The 18,480-nt window shown below is 43.9% G+C and overlaps 2 protein-coding genes and 1 pseudogene across 3 annotated transcripts in view; all 3 read left to right on the forward strand.

The window, feature by feature from the left end:
- Stox1 (storkhead box 1) overlaps positions 1–3,250 on the forward strand; it is a 53,898-nt gene extending 50,648 nt beyond the window's left edge. The window contains exon 4 of the mRNA XM_052744859.1: positions 613–3,250. Coding sequence (XP_052600819.1) covers positions 613–757 — 145 coding nt within the window. The 3' untranslated portion in view covers positions 758–3,250. The remainder of the gene's footprint in view (positions 1–612) is intronic.
- On the forward strand, positions 1,415–1,540 carry LOC128115106 (uncharacterized; annotated as a pseudogene).
- A 6,641-nt stretch (positions 3,251–9,891) lies between the features above and the next one.
- Positions 9,892–18,480, forward strand: part of Ddx50 (DExD-box helicase 50) — a 33,649-nt gene continuing 25,060 nt past the window's right edge. The window contains exons 1-4 of one of the 2 annotated variants that reach the window (XM_052744861.1): positions 9,892–10,123; positions 14,262–14,555; positions 17,581–17,656; positions 18,010–18,188. In XM_052744861.1, the coding sequence (XP_052600821.1) occupies positions 10,037–10,123; positions 14,262–14,555; positions 17,581–17,656; positions 18,010–18,188 (636 nt within the window). In that variant the 5' untranslated portion in view covers positions 9,892–10,036. The remainder of the gene's footprint in view (positions 10,124–14,261; positions 14,556–17,580; positions 17,657–18,009; positions 18,189–18,480) is intronic. The other variant, XM_052744860.1, reaches the window with a different exon arrangement.

Genomic DNA, 18,480 nt, shown 5'->3' on the forward strand with positions numbered 1-18,480 from the left:
CTGAAGAACACGCACAGATTCTTCACGTGTGGGATTCAGGGTGACGGGAGAGCTAGGGAGATACTCAAGGGTAGAGCACTTGCCTAGCATGCTCGAGGCCCTGCGTTCAACCCTAGCACCACAAAACAAAACCACCCCCAAATTACTGGTGGAGCTGCCGTGCGTCTTGGCAGTAGGGTACACAGGACAAATGTGCTGGAGCAAGACAAATGTGGCTAGATAAGAACATGGCTCCTAGTTCCCAGGACGAGGACATTATCACTGTGAAAAGTAAGAGTTGATTCTCCCTTTCTGTGACTTCCCCAAAAAAAGATACTATACAAGATATGGATACTGATTCTGGCTGGCATGGACTAGGCTTGATACTTGATACTAGGTTTGGGAACCGATGTTCAGAAAACACAAACTTCTTTGAAAGCATCTGGCAAATAATTGAGGTGCTATTGTGGAGCTTTTCACATGTGGAAAATGGGCTAGGTTTTGGAAAGGTTGCCTTAGATGAGTATGAAGTGCTAGCGTTGCTTCAAACTAACAAAATGAAATTCCAGTGCCTTGAGTGGCATTCCGGGTCCCTTGGGAAGACAGTAATCCTGTCCCTTTTGATATCTTTAGGACACAGAGCCTGGCATCTAATAATTCAGCTGTTTTGGATGGAGCTAAAAGAAGACAGGCTTTTCTGCAGAACAGTGAAGACATGAAGAAGAGCCACCAAGCACCCAGTTCCTTGCTCCAACTAACCCCAGTCATAAACGTCTAACTTTGAGATGAGGTTTTACACTGTAGTTGAGACTGGCCTGGATCTCAATGGGTAATCCCCCTGCCTTAGCCTCAGGAGTGCTGGGATTACAGGCATAAATTACCATGTCAGGATTAAAATTTTAACTGACTTTGGAGAACTCTTTAAAAAATTGGATATGTAAGGATCCTGTAAAGCTGAACATATGTGCTATTATTAACCCCACCATACTGTGTTCTAATTACTTTCTTCCTTTTTACCGTTTTTAAAGCAGTTTTCAGTGCCCTTTACTAGAAATTTGTTGCAGTTTTCAATAAAAGAAACATGAAATTGTTGGTCATTTTCTAACTAAATGTCGTTAATTTTCCTCGATCAGTTTCTCCAATACGTACAATGCTGACTTAGTACCCAGTAGTCTTCCTCATCAGCCAGAGGAATATGGAATTCTCAGGTTAAGCGGGTTTCACACAAAACCCAGAAAACAAACATGGGCTTTAAAGGTTGCATTGATACTTGGAAATGAAAGGATTATCAGAAAGAATCGATACAATGTGTTGCCTATTTTCTAGAAGAATTCTTCCCCTGGGTCATTGCTGCCCAGGGTCTTTTTCTTGTCAATCTGCCAGTAGGTAATCAAATGGCTCCGAAGGGACTGACTAAAGATGTCTAAAATCCCTATGTCAGTAGGCTTGTGGTTCCTCCTTGCATGGAGACCTGTGTGTTGTGACTTCAAACAGCAGCCATCTTGGAAATGCCGCAGCCCGTCGCTTGCATGTGTTGCTTTAAGGGACATTTGAGACAGTTTTCCGGCGAATAGTCATGCTCCTGGTTTCACGTTGTCCCCAGACCAAGGTCCAGACAGGTTACGCTGTATGCCATGTACTTTCGGGAAGCCGCGGAGCACAACTGCCTGCGCTCACATTGGCCAGCTCATCCTATTCGTTCCAATCAAGCTGCCGAATGAGGAACACGTGACTGAGGTCCTGCAGCTTCAGTCCCCGGCCACCATATCTCAAACAAGGCTTCACGAAGTTAAGTTCTGATGAAGCTGAAGGCTGGTGGCTGAGAAGCCGCTCATCCCTGATGGCTGTGGAGTCAAATACATTCCAGTCACGGACCCCGTACAAGTGGCAGACCTTGTGCTCGGGAGGGCCTCCCTCCACTGTGCTCAACCTCCTACCCTGTCAATTTTCTCAGCCATATTTACTAATAATGTCATCTCCATTCCAAAAAGAACAAACTAAAATAAGACAAAAAAAAAAAAAAAATCCCTCCAAGTGAAAAGTTGGGCAGATGTCTAATTTTTGTTGTCGATAGTAGTAAGGCATTCTGTTTAATTTGCAGAGAACTTGTCACGTTTTCAAAGATTTAAAAGTCATTCTACATAAAATGTGCTGCCAAATTGGATGTGTATCAAGGGTTGTGTTGAAGAGCCTGTTGGAAACGGATGGAGAGATTTTTTCCTTAACAAACATTTTTTGAAAAACTGAAACTCGGATTCTGTGGTAAAAGCTGGTTATATAGTAGCATATTGAATAGCAACAAAATAATTTACTGATGGTGAGTTTGTTAATCCATGTATAGAGAGTAAGTATATCAGATGTAATACCTGGGTGGGGGGAGGATATTTCTAAAATCAGCTTGTACATACAAGTAAATTAAGGAATTGGAAAATGGAAAGAAATTCTGAGGGAGATAAGGATGTAGCTCAAATGGTAGAGTGCTTGCCTAGCATGCAGGAAGTCCTGGGTTCAAGCCCCAGCACTGCATGAAGTGGGTGTGGCAACTCATGCCTGTCTTAGCACTTGAGAAGTGAAAACAGGAGACCTAGAAGTTCAAGGTCATCCTTTACTATGCCAAGTTTGAGGCCAGCCTGGGTTACATAAGGTTCTGCCTCAAAAGGAAGGAAGGAGGGAAAAATTATAGAAGTGTCAAGGTTTCTCCTAAGCTTTGGCTGTGGACGTTCACACTGGTGCTGCAATTACACCTCAGCTTGCTCTCTCTCTCTCTCTCTCTCTCTCTCTCTCTCTCTCTCTCTCTCTCTCTCTCTTTGCTTGTTTTTTTGAGACAGGGTTTCTCTGTGTAGTTTTGGAGCCTGTCCTGGATCTCACTCTGTAGACCAGGCTGGCCTCGCACTCACAGAGATCCGCCTTCCTCTGTCTCCCGAGCGCTGGGATTAAAGGCGTGCACCACCACCATTGCCCGGCTTCAGCTCTCCATTTTTCTTAGTGGTACTGATGACAAATGTCACTGTTGGAAGAAATGTCTTTTTTGTTTGTTTTGTTTTGTTTTTTGTTTTTTGAGACAGGGTTTCTCTGTGTAACTTTGGAACCTGTCCTGGATCTCACTTTGTAGACCAGGCTGGACTCGAACTCACAAAGATTCGCCTGGCTCTGCCTCCCGAGTGCTGGGATTAAAGGAGTGCACTACCACCACCCAGCAAGAAATGTCTTCTTGAATGCCATTGACACACACTACGTAGATTTGTACAAAATAATAAATATATTAAAAGTTTTCTTTTTCCATTGTCAATGGATCTGGATGGTACCCTGTGATAATAGATGACCGGGACTTGGAAAATAGAATCTCACGTAATTACCACCCCAAACTCACCCTTACTGAGATATCATTGCGTAGTACATCAGGGAAATTCCCTTGAAAAATTGTTAAATACATCAAGTCTGTCACCAAGTTTGAATTTCATAAAGGGTCAAAGGATTAAATCACCCCCAATTCCCAGAATTTAAGTGTTCACGCTGACTTCATCGACATCCTTTGCTTTGGGGAGGTAAGATGGCTGAGTTGAAGCCAGATGTTGAAAAAGCTATGATTTTTGACATGAAGTGGTTTATAGTATCACAAGCAATGGGTGGGTGAACTGGCTCATTGGGTAAAGGCGCTTGCTGCCAAGCCTGAGTTCAAGTCCTGGTATCGACATAGTGGAAGGAGAGAACCGACTCCCAACGGTTGTCTTCTGACCACACCACTGGACACTAGTAAACGCAATGACAAATGTCTCATTTGTTTCATGTTATTCTCTTTATTACTTTTATAGTAAAACACAGTTTTAAAAATCAAGAAAGGTCCAGCGAAAGCTGGGTGGGTTAAGGCTCCTAAGTCCAACAACCTGAGTTCAATCCCCAGGACTCAAGGCGGGAGGAAAGAACGAACTCTTGAAAGTTGTCCTCTGACCTCTACGCTTAATGCTAACCACAATAAATGTAATTTTTTTAATCAATGAAGTTTTATTATTTATATATGCTATTGTTTTTATTAGTGATTGCAAACTTATGACCTGTTTTTTTATTAAGAATTTTTTTATTCATTTTACATACCAACCATAGATCCCCTCTCTTCCCTCCTCCCGCCCCTCAACCTTCCCCCCTACCCCCCAATCCACCCCCTATTCCCTCCTCCAACAAGGTAAGGCCTCCCATGGGGAGTCAGCAGAGCCTGGTACATTCAGTTGAGGCAGGTCTAAGCCCCTCCCCCGCCTCAAGGCTGTGCATGGTGTCTCAGCATAGGTAGTGGGCTCCAAAAAGCCAGTTCATGCACCAGGGATGGATCCTGATCCTACTGCCAGGGGACCCCTTAAGCAGATCAAGCTACACAACTGTCTCACTTATGCAGAGCTTATGACCCGTTTTTAGGACTCTCTGAATGGGCTACTGGCTACACCACAGAGTTGTTGTCTCCATGTGCACATAGACTTTCCATCACATGAGTGTATGAGTGTTTTGCACACAATTATGTGCTTACCACATACATGTCTGGCATTCTTAGAGGTCAGACAGGTGCGTCAGATCCATTGGGACTGGAGTCACAGAAAGCTGTAGGTCCACATGTGAGTGCTGGGAACTGATCCCTGGACTTTTGCAAGAAGACATACTCTTTTGTTTTGTTTTGTTGAGACAGGATTTCTCTTTGTAACAGCCTTGGCTCTCCTGAAGCTCACTCTGTAGACCAGGCTGGCCTTGAACTCAACGGAGATTGCTTGCCTCTGCCTCCCAAGTGTTGGGATTAAAGACGTGCGCACTACCACCACTTGGCAAGAACAAGTACTCTTAACAGCTAAGCCATTTCTCCAATTGTCCCCCCCCCACACACACCTACCTCCCTGCCGCCCCATCCCATCCTGTCCCCGGTCCTCCTCCACCCCCACCCACACTTTTTTTAAAAAAAAAAAAAATCAAATTTACTGATAGTAGTTGAAATTACACCAGCTCAGGAATAGATTCCCATGCTGGTGTGCTGTTAAACTAAATGTGTGTGTGTGTTCTTCGATCATGGACCTACTGTTGAATTTAATTTAGCAAACATGATATTGGAAAATGTCAGCTCTGTTATGGAAAGCAATGGGAAGAGCCTGCTGCTGCATTTAACTTCTCTGCAGCTACAGCTACTTGAGAAAACAGGAAAGAAGCTGTGGCCTACCAGGGGTTAGAACACTATAAAACAAGAATGGGTTGCCCTGGACAAACTTCAGCCTCTCACACAGCCCCTCTTTCCTGAAGCCTTCCTGGCTTCTCAGCAGTTTCCACACAGTTCTTGGGTGATGGCGCCCTCTTTGCGGGTAACTCACCCTGGTTCCTACAGCCCAATTCAAAACACAGGCAAAGCAGGGCTGGAGAGAAAGCTCAGCGATTAAACACCTGTATGGCTTGTGCAGAGGACTGTAGTGTGGTTTCCAGGGGATCTAGTGGCCTCTTCTGGCCTGCCCAGGTCTTCATATACGTATACCGATACACATATATACATATAATTAAAAATGCATTCCCCCCCTTTTTTTTTTAACTCACAAAACTATTTACTAATGGTGGAGCTGGTCATGGTGGCACACACCTTTAATTCCAGTAGAGAAGGCAAGAGGCAGGCAGATAGTGGGTTAAGGCAAACTTCTTCAGCTACATAGTGAGTTCAAGGCCAGCCTGGGTAACTTGAGACCCTGTCTCAAAGCAGCAGTAACATCTCGATTAAGTGTGAGCACCCCCGTACCTCACCTCCACAGTGATGTTGCATTTGCCAATCCAGTTTCCTGCCTTGTCCTTACTTGGCTGTTTTTAAAGGTGAATTGGCTCAGGTCAGATGGCCTCTTGCCTCTCATTCTCTACTCCAATTTCTCCTTAGCACTCTCAACAATCTTGTCCCCACTGTCTCCATCCATTTATAACTGCCCCCTAATTTCCATATCACCATCTGAAATGTTTTATTTCCTCTTGTTCTTCTCATTCACCTTCAAGGAGGTGGATGTAATTTGATAACTCTTTGCCTTCTGCTTTCTAATTATGGGCTAAAAAAATAAGCAATTTTGGAAATGGCCAGAGCAGCAAGTTTAGAAATAGTATCTTGGTTTTTGTTGTTTTTTTTAAGATTTATTTATTATACATACAGTGTTCTGTCTGCATATTTGCCTGCATACCAGAAGAGGGCACCAGATCTCATGATAGATGGTTGTGAGCCACCATGTGGTTGCTGGGAATTGAACTCAGGACCTTCAGCCTGGTACCTTACAAGACACACAGTTTAATAAGCTAAGGCCAAAGGCAGGGAGATTTTTATAGAACATTATTATATAGAGAATAGCCAGGAGAGCACAGCATTTATGTCTTCAGGGTGCATCACTAACTCTTTTAGGATGTTTGGAAAATAGGATCAGCAAGATGATTCCATTGGTAAAGGTTTCCACCACCGAGTCTGACAATCCGAGTTTGATCCTCAGGAAGCACGTTGTGGAAAGAGAACTTCTACACACAAAATGCAAAAAATCTGAAGCCAGGCATTGTGGCACATGCTTTTCTTTAATCCAGTACTGGGGTGGCAGAAGCAGGCAGATCTCTGAGTTTGAGGCCAGCTTGGTTCACATAGCAAGTTCCAGATCATCCAGGAGTACTTGGTAAAACGTATCTAAAACTTATAAATTAAATAAAAATATTTGGACTATAAAGCTTTTCTGATAAAGTTATGTTTGGAACTAGGCACCGTGGTCCATGCCTGTAGTTCCAGGTACCAGGGAGGCTGGAGCAGGATGATGATCACTTGATGCCATGAATCTGACAATTATATTTTGAATCCATGTCCATGATGGTTTATATTGATGGTCAACTTGACCGGATCTAGAATCATCTTAGAGAAAACCCTGTGGGCATGTCTATGAGTTTGATTAATTGAAGCGGGTAGACCCACACCTACTGCCAGACTGCATAAAAAGTTTGGTGAGTGCTGTCATCTCTCTGCATCTTATGGAACGAGACCAGCTGCTTCATCTGCCTCTTACCACGACTTCCCTGCCATAATGGACTGTACCCTTGAACTATGGGCCAAAATGAAACCCTTCCTGATGTCCCTTCTGAGGTGTTTTGTCACAGCAATGAGAAAAGTACTGTTTTAATTCCCTATTGGTTCCACATCTCACAAGCAGACATAAATTTGAGGTTTTTTTAAAAATGATTTTTATTTTATGTGCTTTGGTGTTTTGTCTGTACATCTGTGTGAGGATATGGAATCCCCTGGAACTGGAGTTACAGTTGTGAGCTGCCATGGTGGAATTGAATCCTGGTCCTCTGGAAGAGCAGCCAGAGCTCTTAACCACTGAGCCCTGTCTCCAACCCCTTTACTGAATTTTAAAGTTTGAAATTCCTAATGGATTAAGCTAAGCAGATGGTTACTGAACCCTCCACTCCTTGGGCAAGTTACTCAGGTCAAGGTTTATACTCTCCTTTTCTACCTGGCTAGATAGAGATCAGAGAACTGGTTCAGGCAATGAGGAAGCATTTGTTGTCACAGAAGGTGAAAGGAGCAGGGGCACCCACTGAGACCCCAGGTTAGGCGCAAGCCACACCCAACACCTGATTTCACCGAGAGGTCCTTTATTAAGCGGGGAGGAAAAGTTAAAGTGGCTGCTTTCTGACTCATCTGCTGCAGAAAACAGCAGCAAGTGACCTTGTGGGTGTCATTTGAGAGGAGGAAAAGGGGAGGTCTGTGGTAGAATGGGCTAGGATGCGCTGATGTAGAGGAGATAGGGGACAAGGGAAAGGGGGCAGGGGTATTTGTCCCCAAGGGATGAAGGACTGCTTCTGGATAGAGGCGGCAGACGTGGCCCATAGGCAAATGGTTGTTTTATAAAGGGGGAAGCCCCCGTGTTAGGATGAGGTGTTTAATTTTAATTGGGCATGTTAATTAGGTGAGCCAAAGGAGGCTTTTGATTACTGAATTTCAATACTTTGATAGCTGGACCTTGGTAGTCGGCCTCAGGAGGAGGAAGTGGCCAAATAAGGGAATGGACCTTGGTGGCTAGCTGTAGGAATGTGATCTAACAAGGCAGAATGTGATTTAGCAAGGCAGAGGGAATGGGGGAGAAGGGCAAGGCCTGCCAGAGCCACGTGCTCGAGTGGGCTAGTGTCCCTTCAGAAGGTTATTTTGGAAGAAGTCACTTAAGGAGGGAGTACAGAATAGGTTTAGTCTTTTCAGGCTTGCCATGAGAAGTTTTGGCATGAGAACAAATACCAAAAATAGGATCCCAAGGAGCTAAAATTTTACTTCATCTGTGTGACCTTCAACTACAAGGAAAATCCCCATTTTCCGTGCGACATTCTTCACCCTATCCTATGTTTCTCTGCATATCATATTCTGTTGTAGGGCACAATGACTGCCACTATAGAACTGGGTGTGGGTGTGAGGCAACAGGATAGATTCAGAAAAACTATTTGGATTTATAGATTTAGACCAAGAGACCCATATCTAGTTATCCAACCTCCGGAAAGAGCATTTTTCTACCATCAATCCTTGGACACACCTGGTGTTCATAGAACTGAATCCATAAAACTACAGATAAACGGTCACTGACTTTAGGCCAATCTTGAATTACACAGAAGTCCGGAAGCTATCACAAAGTTAATATTGTGATTCCAGTTATTCATGTCTAACCCCCAAACTCAGGGCACGTATCCATTTGCCGCTTTGTGTTTGGGGCTCAGATTACAAGGCCGCTACACTAGGCAGGATCATGTGGTTGGCAAGAATGCCCCCTGCACCTCCATCTCAGTTTTGTGTCTTAGCTCCCCTCAGGAATGGAACAGCTGACCAGATGAATGAAGATATCATCAAATGACTAAGAAGGTTTAACTGTTGTTCAACTGGTAGCAGGCTTGCCTGGCCTGCGAGGTTCTGGGGATTGAACCCAGTCTTTGTGAACACACAAAGAGCAAGTCAATTCGCTGGTACTGATACCTTTTGTGTAAGTTTGTAACTCAAGAGCGAGCTAATCCTGATCAGTAAAATTAAATCTATTTATCACAACGAGGTAATCTGTCAGACACATTGGGTTTGCTTTTCTCATCTTAGGCTCCTTTGGGTGTTTGTTTTTCCTATTCCTTCTCTTTCACAGGAGCAGGAGTCCCCCTTCCAACTCTGAGAAACTTATAGCTGAGACTGGTGTTTGCCCATCTTGGATTCTGAGCAATGGTCTAGTCCAGCCGGCGCTGACTGACTGACTGACTTTGGACACATTCCTGTCTCTCGGGTGGGTTTTGTGTGTCTTCTGAGGAGCGTGAGGACGAAACGGAAGCCGTCCCTTCACGCCGGCTTCAGGGGCGCACGTCCGTGCTGCCCGCCCGCCCGTCCGTCCGTCCGATCGTCGCCCACCCAGCCGACCCCAGCCGACCCCAGGCAGCCCCAACGACAATGCCCGGTCCACCCACCCGCCCGGCGGGGAGCCGTTACACGCTAACGCTCCACCCACTGCGGAGCGGGGCGGGGCCAAGGGCGGCAGTTTCCGGCGGCGAATGGCCGGACGGCGCGTGGCGCCCGGGTCGGCGGCAGCGCGTGCCGGCCCACGAGCTGATGCCTGGCGCGTCAGCCCCTCTCCCCGGCCGCCCGTGAGGGGGCTGCTCGAGCCCCGCAGCGCATGCTGGGAAGGGAGGTGTTCCAAGGGGCGGGGCGGGGCGGGGGGGGGGGGGGAGGAGGGGGGGAGGAGGCTTGGAATTCTTCGTCCGGCGCCCAAGGCGCAAGAGCGTCCTTCCTGGAGATTGGCCCGTGCCCGGGAGAAGCCTGTCACTTCGGGGCGTGGGGCGGGGCCATCGGGGCCTCTCCGCGTTTTCATTGGCTGAGGGGAGGTTGCGGCTTTCCTCCCGGACAGTTCGGGCTGCTTTTTTTTTTTTTGCTCCCGCCGGGCGGTGCGTGGCCCGGAAGTGACGCACGGCCCTGGCCGGCGGCCGCCCTGCCCCCGCTTCCTTTCACGCTGTCGGTGGCCGTAGGTGGTCGGTGGCCACCGCACCCGGCGGGAGGTGGCGGCGGCGGCCCGTAATGCCCGGGAAACTCCTCTGGGGGGACATCATGGAGCTCGAGGCACCCTTGGAAGAGTCCGAGAGCCAGAAGAAGGAGAGGCAAAAGGTGCGCTGCGGCCGGGCCGCGCCTCCCGCGGGCGGCGCCGGCCTGGGCGGGGAGGGGAGCGGTCCCTGAAGGGGGACGACCTGTCAGTACCGGGCGCGAGCTTCCGAGGGAAGGCTTCCCCTCGCCCTGCTCGGCCCTCTGAGGTCCCGGGGACCAGCCCCATCGCCACTCTCCCGGACCTGGAGCAGAACGGACCTAGGCTTCGGCCCGACTTCCGTGGCACTTCAGCCCGACGTCGGCCTTGGCAGCCTGGATCTCTCCCCAAGAGATGGGCCGACTCGAGCTGCCATCGCCGCGGATTCTGCCCCTTTCCCCTTCCTTCAGCGGCGAGGCCCTTCATTTGGTTTTTTTCCAGGGCCTTCGAAGAACGTAATTAAGAAAGATGATGGCTTTGCCTGTGTGTTGCTTCTCGGTCGCGGTGTCGTGTCTGCAGCACGACAGCCTTTCTTGGGAAAGGCTATCCTAGGGTTACAGTCCTCCATGATTGGGTAATAGAGGCTCAAGGAATAGTATCGCAGCCAGGGTTACCAGGGTTCGGCTGTGATGGAGTTCGTGGGGGTTGTATTACGAATAGCCCTTACTGTCAGTATTTTCAATCCACAGGTATTTATTGAGCCTAATTTGTGCCAGACTCTTTGCTGAGTACCAAGGAGCTTAAACTAATTAAGTATGCAAAATGGTCCCTGCCCACCAGGAGCCTGTAGAGGAATTTTTAGAGGCTCTGCCCCCACCTCCGTCCGAAAAAAAAGAAAAGGAAGAAAAAACAAAAATCCCCCCCCCAAAAACCCCGAAACAATAGAGGATCTTAAGGTGCTAAGAAAATGCACAGGTAAAATTTTTACTGGAGGCGTTTGACCTGGAGGGGAAAAAAAAAAAAGAGCTGAGGAGGATAGAAGTGACTGTGGGAGAGATGAAATTTGATAAAAATATTTATTCTGTAGAGTGCTAGAGATGAGGGAATACCCTTAGGATTTACCGCGAAGGCAAACTTGAAATAAACTTATTTCAAGTTTAATAAAGTTATGGCCAACCAGTCTTGCTTCCTTCTTCCCTGCTTGTATGCCACTTCCTAGTGGGCATTGAACTGGCATGCATGCTTATGCCCAGCATTGAGCTGTATTCCCAACCCCCACTTCTCTGTTTTTGTAGAATAAACTAAATTTGGGATTTACATTTTGGCACTTCCGTTTTTTAGTGCTTGGGTTTGAGCTTGACCGCATCCACTGCCCTTTTTTTAAAAACCGTTTTTAAGTGTATAACTTGGTGTCAATAAGTGTAATAGAACCGTTCAGTTGTCATGACCACCATCCATCTCGATAACCTTTTCATCCTCCCGAGCTGAAGCTTTTTGCCCCTGAAAAATTAACTCCCAAGCTTTTCAGTTTTACTACTGTAGGCACCTGGGGTAGATTCTGTATGTAATCCCCAAGCAATTATTTTAATTTTAGTTCCTCTTGAAGAGCTTATTTTTCCTTTTACACCTAAATCCTTCATCTGTCGATGTGTAGGTAATGTTTTTTTTCCCAACCGTACCAGCATACAGTAATCTCATCCCTCTTCAAGGTCTTGTTCTACTATTATCTTTGTGATTAGTGTTTTTTATATGCTTCCTTGTAAAGTTAGCTTTTCTTTATATATGCTGAACATCTCCCAAAGGTTCTTGAGGAAAGTGACGGTATCTTTGTGCGTCCTTACATTTCACTATGTTCTTATATGTTGGTAGCGTTCACATTGTAAAGTCTCCAGAAATATACTTGTTGATTGCCCATCATGAAAGAGAACTAGAGATTTGGAAATGGACTGAGACATGAACTAGCAGAAATAAAACATTAGGCCAGGTCTGGTAAGATGAAGATAATTCTGGTTTAGCTATGTTGAGGTAATGAATTCATGTTCTTAGAAAATGAATGAAGGGCCTGGAGAGATGGCTCAGAGGTTAAGAGCACTGACTGTTCTTCCAGAGGTCCTGAGTTCAATTCCCAGCAACCACATGGTGGCTCACAACCATCTATAATGAGATCTGGTGCCCTCTTCTGACTTGCAGGAATACATGCAGGCAGAATACTGTAAACATAATAAATAAATAAATCTTTAAAAAAAAAAAGAAAGAAAATGAATGAAGGTAGAGAAGAGTCTGGAAGAGTGTGTTGAAGGCAAAGACTTAAGCTTCGGCTGAGAGTGAGGACGGGAAACTGAAGAAGGTTTGAGAGCTAAGAGTAAGAAGACGTACACAGCCGTGGAAACAGGAGATGGTGTCAGGCCCTGTCGCTCCAGTATAGAGTAGTGGAGTTTTCAGCCCTTTGGGATGCTGCAGGGTTTGGACTTGGAGGTGTCACATTGACTTGCTCCATCTTACCAAAGTGCAGCCCTGGAGCAATTCAAACCCCAGGGCTGACTCTAATATTGCTTTTCTATAGGACTTACTACTTTAGGAAGCTGTGGGCTAGTGTAGTTAATTAAAGATCAAATGATGTAGCACATTTTTTTAAGGCATTTTCACATATTACTCAATGTGCTCAGCTGTTTTATGGATGAGAAAATTTTGTTAAAACACTTTAAAAAAGTGGTGTCAGAATGGTGAAAGTTTGATGCTTGTAGTTTTAGTATAGTGAAGTACTGCTAACTAATCTTTTCTGAAGCAGGTAGTTTATTTATTTGGCCAAGGGACTCTGAAGGACTAAATTTCCAAATCATTTTTTGTGGTTTGTAAATATTAAAAAACAAAACAAAAAAACTTCCCTCCGGTTTGGTATTTTAAAGAAACCTAAAAAAATTTTTTTTTCTTTTTTAATGTGTATGGGTGTTTTACCTGTGTGTATGTCTGTGTACCACTGCTTGCTTGTCCTCTGAGGCCACGAGAGGCTGTCACATCCCCTGGAGCTGCCCTGTGGGTGCTGGCAATTGAATCTGAGTACTTTGGAAGAGCAGCCAGTGCTCTTAACCACTGAGCCATCTCTGGGGTCTTAGTTTTGCATTTTAAATTGAAGTTACAGAATTGTGCCATTGTGTTTGGCTTTTTTGTTGTTCTGTTAACCTAAACACAGTCTTAAATTTCAGGGTTATAGTCCTTCTATGGAAGTGTAACAATTGGTTTTATATAATATAAATTACATAGTTTTGTTTCTCTTTAATCTATCAGAAGTCAAGGAGAACTATGTCTACTAGTAAGTACATACCTGTTCCATGCACTTGGGAGGTGGAGGCAGGAAGGTCAGGTGTTAAAGGCCACCCCCGAGCTACGTGAGAACCTATCATAAAACAGAAGAAACAATTCAGGGAGGAAGCATGGTGTGAAAAGAACATAGACTTTGAGGTCAGACAGGGCTACATTCCATTCTGTCCTTTCCACCTGCAGAATAGCCTTTAGAACTTTGGCAAGTATTTGACCTCTTCAATTCTGTTTCCTCATCTATAAAGCGGCGGCAAAGATAATACAGGTTCACCATCCCTTATCCAAAATCATTGGAGCTAGATGTGGTTTGAAATAACTGGAAATCATTAGAAGGGTTGGGGACCTGCAACCTTAATATTAAATATGGATAGTCAAAATAAATGGGTGGGATAAATAAAGACTATATAAATAGCTTCACATTAGTTGTCAAATGAATTCATGCCATCGAATGAATTCAGATCAGATAAAGTTTTGTCTCCATATAAGTTACAAAAACACTTTCGGTTTTCAGAGCTTTATGGATTTCGGAATTTCGGATAAGGGATTATGGACCTGTACTTCCCTGATAGGGTTGTTATGAAGATTTAAACAAGATAAGCCGAAAACATTACACAATGATGGGTAGGTACTCGATATATTTTTTTCCCTTTTGGAGATGTTAGTTTTTATTTGTATTTTAATTTGTAATTTTGAGACTTCATTCTTTTTCTGAGGAGGAACTATTTAACTTTCCTAAAAATCTTAGGATGGGATTAGAATGTTCTAGAGACTGAGTCTTGAAAAGGCAAGAGATGGCATGACAAATTGAAGCAGGTAAGATGCAGACTTCGAATTACTAACCAGTGTGGATTTCTTGCAGGTAGAGTGTTCAGTGTGACTATAGGTTGAGCCTAGCCAGCTGGGGAGTCATACTTGAGCTTTAGTCCTCAAAGGAGAGCTTGTCACTGTTTGTTTCTTTGTCTCCAGAGTGACAGAAGGAAGTCAAGGCACCATTATGAATCAGATGAGAAAACAGAAACAAGAGAAAATGGCATTACAGATGACCTAGATGCTCCCAAGCCCAAAAAAGCTAAAATAAAAGAGAAGCTAAATGGAGACACCGAAGAAGGACTTAGTAGACTTTCAGATGAGTTCTCCCCGTCTCCTAAGTCGAGAAGAAAAGACCTCCCAAACGGAGATGTGGATGCCTACGAGAAAAGGTCAAAGCGAGTGTCATCCTTAGAGAATTCTACTTATAAGTCAAGTGATAGAGTGGAGGAGGTACACATCATATTTACTACCTTGCATATGGTGTTGTCTTTGAAATGTAGGCTGACTTGATCTTTAGGTTCATTAGAATTGATTCTGTACTATTTTCTGCTTAGTGTCTAATGTTCTTATTTGAACCAGAGAACCAGAATAGCTGAAACCTGAGCCTTTTCCTCTTTGGCCCTGTTTCTTTCACTGTATTGTCTTTTTAACATTTATTTATTTATTTTTGTGTGTGGAGGTGACGTCACTTTCCCTTCTGCTACATGGGTCCTAAGGATCAAACTCAGGTTGTTAAGCTTGGCAGCAGGTGCCTTTAACCACTGAAACAACTTGCTACTACCCCACTTTCTTTATTTTATTTTATTTTTTTAAATTTATTTTTTTTATGTGCATTAGTGTTTTGCCATGGATGTTGAGTCCCCTGGAAATGGAGTTACAGACAGTTGTGAGCTGCCATGTGGGTGCTGGGAATTGAACCTGGGTGCTCTGGAAGATCAGTCAGTGCTCTTAACCACTGAGCCATCTTTCTAGCCCCTGTTTTGTTTTCTTGAGACAGAGTTTCTCTAGGTATTAAATTTGGGGAAGTATAGTAGACATGCTTAGTATAGACTCTTCTCTAAGACCTACTGTAGTAGTGTTTATTCATTTGTTTGAGATGGGGTCTCATATAGTAGCTCAGGCTAGTCTCAGACTTCCCAGGTAGCTGAGGATGACTTTGGACTCTTTATCCTTTTGACTCTGCCTTCCAAGTGCTGAGATTACAGGTGCATACCACCTGTTTTTGGAGACAGGCTCTCACTCAGTAGCCCTGGCTGGCCTGGAATTCAGAGAGATTCACCTGCCTCTACTTCCTGTGTGCTGGGATTAAAAGTGTGCCCAACTGTTCTGGCTTTATATCTGCTGAACCTCTTGGGATACTTTCTTTTTAGAAGAGTTTTTTTCCCTCCCTCTTATATGTATGAATGTCTTTTTTGCATGTATATACATGCTCTATGTACATGTCCAGTGTCTACTGAAGCCAGAAGAGGGTGTCAGACCCCCTGGAACTGGAGTTTCAGATTGTTGTGAACTGCCACATGGGTGCTGGGAACTCAACATGTGCCTCCTGAGTGCTGGTATTAAAGGCATGCATCACTGTGCCTGGCCTCTCTTTTTAATAATAACTTATTACAATCTTTAAATTTGATAATAGCTAATAATTTAAGCCATCCCCATTATTTCGTTCTGCTGTGCTAGGAATCAAACCCTGGTATAGGCACCGAGGTTAATTTATGTGAAACCCTTGGAGGATTGTGGGAAGAGGTAAATCTTTGTATTGCTGTTCTGTATTTTTCCACTTGTAAATTTGTTATTTGCCAAGAAGCACATATGTTAAATTGAGTTCAGTAAGGGCCTACAAATCTGTTTTGCTAGTAGAATGTACAGATTGCTCCTGGCTTTGTTGAAATTTGCCTAATGCAGTGTAAACTGTTGATTATTATTTGTGTGTGTGTGTGTGTGTGTGTGTGTGTGTGTGTGTGTGTGTGTGTGTGTATATGAGTCTATGCCACGTGGCTGTGGGTGTCCAGGGAAGCCAGAAGAGGCCATTGAATCCCTTGGATGTTGGTGAGCCACCTGACATGGGATCTGGGATTTAAACTCATGTCCTTTGCAAGAACCAAATTTGTTCTTAATGCTGAGCTGTATTCACGCGCTGGTTATTTTATTCCTGTCAAATTAGATTTCAGGAATTCTGCTTTTAGGAATTTATGCTAAGGGTATACTGTGTACAAAACTATATGAATTAAGTATAATGTCGATCATAGCAAAAGTCTAAATAGCCTATATGTCTAATAATGGGCCGTTAGTTAAATAGAATATGTGTCTATGCAGTAGAACACAGTTATTCCTGCTGGTGGCACAGTCCTTTAATCCCAGCCCTTGGGAGGCAGAAGCAGGTGGATCTCTTGAGTTCGAGGCCAGCCTGGTATACAGAGCTGGTTCCAGGACAACCAAGGCTACACAGAGAAACCCTGTCTCTACAAACCAAAAACCAAAACAAAATTCAAATTACACAATTATGTATATATATTTATATAAAAAGACTAATAGTGTGAGATACATCAGTAGTGGAAATAGCTTTTCCTGGCTCTGCAATCATCCAAACAAGATTGTAGAGGCATCTAGCATATTCCACTAAAAAATAAATAAGTAAGTAAGTAAGTAAGTAAGTAAATAAATAAATAAATAAGGGGCCAAAGAGATGGCTTTGTAGTTAAGAGTGCATGTTCCTCTCCTAGAGGACACAGGTTCAGTTTTCAGCGCCCACATTGGACAGCTCACAACTGTCTGTTACTTCAGCTTTTTTTTTTTTGTTTTTTTGGAGACAGGGTTTCTCTGTGTAGCTTTGTGCCTTTCTTGGAACTCGCTTTGTAGACCAGGCTGGCCTCGAACTCACAGAGATCTGCCTATCTCTGCCTCCTGAGTGCTGGAATTAAAGGAGTGCGCCACCACCCCCTGGCTATTTCAGCTCTCTTAACTCCAGGGGACCTGATGCCCTTTCTGGCCTTCTTGGGCACCTGCACACATGTGGCACACACATAGACACATAAATTTAAAATAAAGTTTTTTTGAAAAGACACTAAAGGATGAAAATCTTTTTTTGAAAATACTTTATGGGATTGGGCATGGTGGTGTATGTCTTTAATTCTAACACTTGGGAGGCAAAGGCAGGTGGATCTCTTGAGTTCGAGGCCACCCTAGTCTAATTAGCAAGTTCCAGAACAGCCAGGGCTACATAGTGAGATTCATATTTGTGTGTGTGTGTGTGTGTGTGTGTGTGAGAAAAATAAGCTTGCCATTTATGGAAATGTTTGGCCATGTACAACTGTAATTCCATCACTCTTAGAGGTGGATGCAATCAGAATTAAGGGCCGTCCTTTGCTGCAGTCCAGGCTATATGAGACCCTATCTGGGAAGCCCCCTCTTTCCCTCTCAAAATGAGTAAAGGTCAATATAAACTATATTTTTTAGAATTTTGGTTTCATTTTGACAGAGTCTAACACGTGAACAAAAGGAAGGAGCCTTCTCCAATTTCTCCATTTCTGAGGAGACCATAAAGCTTTTGAAAGGTACTGTGATTTTCATGTCATTGAAAATTTGCTGCTAATTTTATAAAACTCTGGTGACTTTTTTGACTGAAGGGAGAATTTAAAAGATAAATAGCCCCCTCTTTTTAATTGCAGTTATTTCTACATCATTCTTTTTCTTTATTCTGACTTGTTTTAACTGTAAGAGCTATATGTGTTTGTCAAATCAGACCATTTTATTCTAATTCCTGTTTGGGGTAGGAATAACTGTAACCATTACTAGGTCTAGGTAGTGTGTCTTTAGGTAGTCATGGAGAAATAAGGATTGTCATTTTCAAATGAATTTATTTTTTCCTGATTCTAGTCACAAATTTTAATGAAATCTCATTTTACAGGTCGAGGGGTAACATATCTCTTTCCTATTCAAGTTAAAACCTTTGGTCCTGTATATGAAGGAAAAGATTTAATTGCTCAAGCCCGGACAGGAACAGGAAAGACATTCTCTTTTGCCATACCCTTGATTGAAAGGCTCCAAAGAAATCAAGAGACAATTAAAAAAAGCCGCTCACCAAAGGTAACGGTTATTAAGGAAGTAAAAGCTCTTAACATTAATGAGGAAAAAAAAAAGTCTTTTGGTTTTTGGTTTTTTTTCCCCTTGGTGCTGGGATCAAACCCAGGGCCTTGTGCATGCTAAGCTCATGCTCCCCCACTGAGCTGTACCCTAAATCCTGAGAGAATTATATTAGTCTCAAAGTCAGCTATACACCTCCCAAATAAGAGTCATTACCCCTTTTTTTATAAAGTTAAGTTTTGATTTCTAAAGAAAAAATTTGTTGTTTTTCACATAGGGAAATTTCAAGCAAAGC

Source organism: Peromyscus californicus, unplaced genomic scaffold (assembly GCF_007827085.1).
Source record: "Peromyscus californicus insignis strain IS unplaced genomic scaffold, ASM782708v3 Scaffold_19__1_contigs__length_69161282, whole genome shotgun sequence".
Classification (NCBI taxonomy): domain Eukaryota; kingdom Metazoa; phylum Chordata; class Mammalia; order Rodentia; family Cricetidae; genus Peromyscus; species Peromyscus californicus.